This window comes from Neodiprion fabricii, chromosome 7 (genome assembly GCF_021155785.1).
Source record: "Neodiprion fabricii isolate iyNeoFabr1 chromosome 7, iyNeoFabr1.1, whole genome shotgun sequence".
NCBI classification, from domain to species: Eukaryota; Metazoa; Arthropoda; class Insecta; order Hymenoptera; family Diprionidae; genus Neodiprion; species Neodiprion fabricii.
Genome location: NC_060245.1, coordinates 24,924,966 through 24,932,120, shown reverse-complemented (window position 1 = coordinate 24,932,120; position 7,155 = coordinate 24,924,966). Strand labels below are relative to the sequence as shown.

The following is a 7,155-nucleotide window of genomic DNA, read 5'->3' as shown; positions in this document are numbered from 1 at the left end:
CTAACTAACGTCAGTGCGCAACATACTTACCTAGGTGTACCGTTTGTACGAGCGCATTTTATCGCTTTAGCTTCCCGCGTAAGACTTTTGAGTAGGTCGACTGTCGGTATGTCATCGTCGCCCTTGCGGAGTTTGATGGAGCGCCTCTTGAGCTTTACGAACTCACGCACACACACACACGCACACTCGTACGCGCGCGCGCGCACACAACGCGCACAGGTACCGTACACTCAGGCGTCAAAGCGACCGATGAAACAAACTCAATTCACCCTTGGCAAAATACCAGCATTACATTGTCAAAATTCGAGCAACGGTTCGGTTATAAAGCGGTCGAAAGAAAGCAAACCACTCGTATAAGTGCTTTGATATTGTTCCGGTAACACGTTGACAATATCGCCACAAGTGACAACAGTCATACGAGTGAATACCGTTAAGAGGTTTCGTACGTCAGGTAAATATATGTGGCTCAACTTAGGCATTGAATAGGAGCTCAAACTCTATACGTGGATATACGATGTCGGTATACTTAATATTATACGACACTACGGAGGTGCTCGGCGCGTTGAATCTCGAATGTTTACAGCGAGTCAATGTTTTCGAGGCCAACGGGTGTTGCCTGGAATACGCATACCCGAGGAACGTATCAGAGTACGAACCGTAACAAACGTAAGCAGATCCGCTCGTAATATATACGTGACTAATTGGTGTGAGGGAGTACAGGATAGGGATATACGAGTATTGTATGTGGTATAGTATCGGTCCGCGCGCGATGTCGGGCGTCAATTGTACGCGCATTGGCCTGCAGCGGCCATTCATCGCGGCATGAATCCGGGGATGAATGAACGAGGCGAAACTTGGGTGTGAATGAATCACACTGGTCCTCTGAAGCGGGCGCCTTGTCGAAAAGACGCGAACCGCCGCGCCGGCTGACCGCCCGCTGCGCCTTTCCAGCGCAAGTGCCCGTCATTGTTGAAACTCGAGAGACGCGCATTGTTAATCGATCCTTAACACCATTAACAACGTTTTACCTTTAATTTAACCGAATGCGGAGGTCCACGGTTGGTGCCTCTTGACAAATTCCTAACAATTTACGACTTTCCGAACCGTTTGACCCGTATAACAGCCTCTCGATGTATTTTCAACGTGCCTCAAGATGCAGCGTGTGTGTCGCGTGCATTTGTGTTGTCGACACGTTTATCCCGAAATCCTAGCTCGCTGCGGCAACGAAAGAAGGCTCCTGAGAAATCCGAACTTGGAGACTTTTTCCCTCGCTCCCAACAGTAAGCCCACCGCGTTGCTTGCAATTGTACGAATGTAACACAAGTCGCCAGCTTCGCTCCACTGAATGTTGAATATATATCAAGCATATTTCGGAGATAGGATCACGATTCCCCTTCATTGGGAAATTTTAACTCCTACGACTGTCGAGCTTTCATATTTTCAATCCGCAATCTATATTGATGTAAGTATAAGGAAACGAACACCGTGCCTAACACTGTACGTGTGCGTTAGAGTTACATTTATGTGACAGTAATATGGTTTACGCGTCTTTTGTGTACCTGCTTGCCGTACGTAAAGCAATGGTTTTAGCGACAGAACAAAAAAAAGAGCATCGCAGTACGTGAAAAAGAACACTTTGACGTCCTATTGCTCAAATGTGCTCTTCAATGTATTCCAATATAAAATAAGACTTTTGAACCACACTTTTGTTACGTAGGTGTAAAATCTACTATTGTTTAACGATTGCCGGAATCTTTTCTCACCATCCAAGCTTCACCTTATACAACTCACCCAAACGCACTTACATATGCCTGTGGTGAGAAACGATTGAAATTGAAATTGCACCGCCTGAAATCTATCGCAGAAAAGAAATATGCTCATCGGGAAACTGAATATAACATGACGATAATAATGAATGTATCCGAATATTTGGAATCACAGGTCAAACGGCACGGGGAAGTGGGAGATACTGGGGACATACCTCTGTCACGTATCGGACCTTGGATCAAAGTTTGAATCGCGATGGAAGAGAGTGTGAGTTTGAGGATTGTGTTCTGAGAAATATTTGGCTAAGGGGAGTAATAAAGACTTCAACGGTGAAACGACTCAAACTCGTGCGACAGTATTGAGATGGCGAGTTGACAATAATTTTTTATTGGTAGGGTACCGTTACATGTGTACCGAGTTTCATTTTCACATACATATAAAAAAAAGCGGTATATTACACACGATCCGTTGTATTCGTACAACATTTACAAAAATATACATCACTCACGTCTGATAGAATCGAAATGTTCGCTAAGCTACTCGCGCTACTCGACAAATCCGTCACGAATGTAGCCGATCCATTTTATCTGACTTAAATGAATAGCCAACGACGTATAATAAATATAATAACATTTTTAAACTTATAAATAATACAAGTGTCCGCTCGTCAGAGATGATACGGTTTTACGTATACACCAAAATTTGTGATTGGGAAAAACGAATGGCGGTGCGATACGGAAATATGACGTACGAATAATGTTCTATGCCGCTAACTGGCTACGCAATTGCTGACCTCACCGGGATGTCCTTACGTCAGTTAAGAAGCGTTGAACGTCAATTATTCGAATCGCCGGATATCAAACTGTGACGATTATTTCCTGACAATCTTACAGAACGAAAACTACGAGTTGACGATGCGGTCAACCGTGTGCTTCGTGCAATTGACGGCTCGAAAGAGGGGCGCTAAGGCCGTCGTTTCTTCGTCGGAACTCAGTAGGGGTGAGTCGATCTTGTATCTTTTCACCATAGGCGTATCGGGTGACACGGGGAATTGTTTCGTATCACGCGACAGGTCGCAGCTATCACCGAAACGAGGAGGATAATCGTGGGGGGTCGTTGGTCGGGGCGATGGCGGAACCCCGGACGATATTGAGTTCTGGCTGCTGGGCTGATAAGCATTCCGTCGATCGAAGCCGCCGAGACTGGTTCCCTCGTTGGAGGGTGTTCCCTGTAAGGCGTGACGGTGTCGGTGCTGCTTGTACGCCGGCAAGGAAATTCCATGGGTCTCCGTAGCCTCGGTCCCTTCACTCTCTTCGCATTTTGCGCCGCATTGCGAATTTGGCCGATCGGTATCCCGCCGGGACCTTACGAGAGGTTCGGGAGGGGCGTGTACCACGGCCTTCTCCTCGGCATACCTACCCTCATCCCCGACGCAGCCCTTCTTCTTACCGCAGGTTCGCAGGCAACAGCATTTCGGACTTTGGCCTACCGGCAAATCCTCTTTCTTATACTTGACCCGTCTATTCTGGAACCAGATTTTCACCTGTTTCTCGGAAAGTCGCAGGTTCGTCGCTATCTCGATACGCCGCAACCGGGAGAGGTACATGTTCGATGAAAACTCCCGTTCAAGCTCGAGGAGCTGCGTACTTGTGAACGCGGTGCGTATTCTCTTCGAGCTGTTGTTCGCCAAGTTTGGGGACTTTGGCGGCGGGGTTGGCGTGCTACCTCTGGACGTGGATTCGTTCGATGCTGACACATCTGAAATAGGGAGAAAAAAAACAATCGTCTTAGCATCAATTTTTCTTTCGTCCTCTTCTCCGTATTCCGCATTTTCTTTTTTTTTTTTTTTTTTTTCTCGAGGTCAATTTTTGCAAAAGCAACGGAGCACCGGAAACGAAGGTAAGCGATGACGGAGAGTTGGAAATTATCGAGATGAGGCTCGAATCCGGATTGCGACGCATGGTGTTGACGCAACAGGCCCGTCGAACGAACGTTACGCGTAATATCAGGTCATACGTATCTGCCCGCTACCTTTTTACCTGATACTCTGCTGGCGGGGGCGTTTCGCGCTGGCGAGGGGGGACTGTGTCCAGGATGAACGGCTCGGGCGACTCCGGATGGATTCAGGCTAGCCGGAAGACAATTAGGCGGAGGTCTTGGAACTGGTCTCACCGGCTGATATCCCAGACCCAGATTGAAGAGGTTGAACATGTAATTTGGAAGCTGATTCCCGTAGTACGGCAAGGGGTACACGGGCGGTGAGGTATTCCCAATCAATGAGTCGACGAAAAAACTTCGCGACATGTTCGCTCAAGTGTCGATTGTACGTCGCTGCTCGTTACCGCGTTCTCACTCTCGCTATATTTTCCTTCGCCGTTATCTCACCCTTTCGGCGCTGTTGTATTCGGTGTGTGCAGGTGTATTGCTTCGCCTTAGAATTGCTTCAACAGCCTTTCGATCAAACGCAACAAAGAAACAACGATCGTTGCCACGTGATCGTCAAACTTGACGAAACGTAACACCGACCCGGTCCTCGGTGGGCACTTTTACACAAACATAACGAACTTAAACTTTCGTCGGCGTTAACGACCGATGTATACTACGTACACGGCTAATCGTAGACTTGTACGACCGTCTCACCGAGCTGTAGCGCGGCAAACGTCGGGATTCCTTCAATTATCAACCCTGCGTAAGCTTACCCCGGTTTAACTCGATGACGAGCCACGACATGCGTACGTCCGATACGCGTCTGTCTGGTGAGAGGACAGGGCACGTTATGTTCTCTTTGGGGCCCGTACCCCGATATATACGAGGCCATAGCTCCACCCAGGGGTTGGTTTACCTGGGGGGAGGAAGGATCCCTTCTCGGCGCGGGCCCCGCCCTGTAAGGGCTCCCGTGTTCATAGCGAATCGCTCGGTACTCATTTGCGCATACATAACCCTGCAAATTTTATGCAATACATGCAGGTCACCAAGTATAAAGCGGTGATTCAACGAACAAATACTGCACCGGACCGTGAAAGAGATTGGTAAACATTTGGCAGTGAAGGTTAGACTCTGGCGTGGATTCGAGATCGAAATGAAAATCAATTCACTGATTCGTTTACTAATGCGGTCATTGATGTTATTTTTTTTCCGTATAATTTCTTTCTTTTCTTTTGCGAAAATTCATACGAAAGTCACTTATACGTGTATATTTGTACAGAAGGTAGATGACATTGATATCCTACAATACCTCGTCTGAAACGGTATGTCGGGAGAATATTTCACTTTTACACCACTCACCCGTATGTTGTTGAATCGGAAAGATTGAGGTACAGGTAATGTGTTTGAGATTCGTTATAATAGGGGGTGCATTTACCTAGTTGATAGTTAAAAATATACAATGATGATTGAAACGTCGGCAAACTGTAAGTGTAGATTATACTGACGGGGTGGTATTGTCTGAAAGTAACCCTTGGATTGAATTTATTACCTGGTGTTTATATTTTTACGAGTATCATCTCGTACCAATTGGGTTGTAATATTTGAGGGAGGTGATTTACTTCTCCCAGTTGTTGTGGATATACCCATACATATCTATACGGACATTATAAGGCTCTCTGTCAGATGCCGTGACTTACGAAGTGACAGACATAATAACGGCTGCAAGTGAAAAGCACAAGTATCCGATTTATGTTCGGACAAATCTGAGCACACCCGTGCACACACACGCACACAAAAACACACACACACACACACACACACACACACACATATCAACTCGCTGCTAGTCATTCGATACACGTGTATTGACACGGAGTCATGACGTACAATATATTCATTTATTTCTCAACATCTACCGGGGAAATTTGAACTGGTACTTTTTCGCTTCACGGACAGCAAATACATTTAACCACCTGGCACGGACAGTCCACTTTGTACCTAAAACCTATCACGAACCGCATAGACGACGGTAATATGCGAGGTGATGTGTCGGACTTACGCGCTAAGAAACTCACAGACCGGAAAATTAAGTGTAGATAGTGAGCAATTTACGTATATCACACTCATATAGATATATGTAAGAAACTCGGTCGAACATGACGATGGCGGGCAGGCAGTTGATCCATAACCGTGACGAACAACGGACTTCCATTACAATTACCTAGGGATTCTTAGGCCGACTAAGAACCATTTGGACAAACAAATTTAGAATTTCTCACCTCGGCAAGGTTTAACGTATATAAAAATACCAGTCACGAACTTAATAACCACAAACTGTCGTCATACACAAATATTCTACAAAATTTTATCATTTTATCCTATTATTATGAATTATCGAAATTATACGTAGTGCTGTAGCGAATTCGTAATGTATCTTGACATCATTTTAATATAATATGTGTAATTATTACATTAGGTTGAGATTTTAAAGATACTTCTACACTACAAGTGTCAAATGTGTTGATTCGCCACGTGTAGGAAACTTTATTAAATGTATGAGTCAATTATAAGCTTGATTAATAATAATAGTATAAAATTTGGAGCACGCACGAAGGTTGTATATGTTTCTAGCCTCACTTAATTGATAATTCTTCACGAGTAGATACCTGACAATTGGTGAGGGTTGATTATTATGAGTAAAGTAATAATTGAATAAAATGTAACAGTATTACATTGACGTCTTCTCTGAGTTATTACTTTTCCTTCAGCGATGAACGATGCTTCGTCACGTAAGGTTAAATTATCACCCAAGTTATTTTTAAATATACGTTACTCAAGGGAGTCATATTAGGTTCCAGGGCGTAACAAGATCATCATTCGCTCAATTTGCCGGTATTCCGACACAGGGTTGCGTCCCATGTGGAAGCTGGTATGTTTCGGACCCACAAGAAATCGCGGTATCGTAGTATCGTCCAAGTATTAGAAACGCAAACAGGATTCGAGAACTAAGATTTGTCTGACTTTCTGGATAATTCATGACCCCGCGAAATTTGACCCAGTTGCAGGACGGCAATGTAAGAATAAGAATTAGAACACGTTGGGGTGGAAAAAAAATACAATTATGAGATGCAACGTTCCTTGTGTACGCGCGGTGTGTCTTGCAGGATAAAGCTGAAGGGACTTGTTACAATGTAAATATATTCGAACATAGAGCCGAGGGTATATGTTTGCCAAAATTGGCGCGTACCGTGCAGCTTACACGAACATTCGTAATTTCACGTAATACAAGATAGCGGTAAGAGTTCCGCAACCCCTTCCCCTCCTTATCCAAATAGAAACGCCCAAGAGAATGTATCGCCCAATCGAACGGGTTTCTTGCAGAAGGGTGGTTTAAAAATTGAAATATCCTCCATACGCGATAACACAGGATTCGTGCACCGGAGTACAATGGGCATAAGGGGA

The 7,155-nt window shown here is 45.0% G+C and overlaps 1 protein-coding gene across 1 annotated transcript; it reads right to left on the bottom strand.

Annotated features, from left to right (window-relative positions):
* Positions 1-2,663: 2,663 nt before the first annotated feature.
* Positions 2,664-4,071, bottom strand: LOC124187096 (homeobox protein Hox-A2a-like). Its single transcript, XM_046579349.1, has 2 exons — positions 3,807-4,071; positions 2,664-3,525 (listed from the first exon to the last, which is right to left on the bottom strand). The coding sequence occupies exons 1-2, from the start codon at positions 4,069-4,071 to the stop codon at positions 2,669-2,671; spliced, it is 1,122 nt and encodes a 373-aa protein (XP_046435305.1). The 3' UTR covers positions 2,664-2,668.
* Between the last annotated feature and the right edge of the window lie 3,084 nt (positions 4,072-7,155).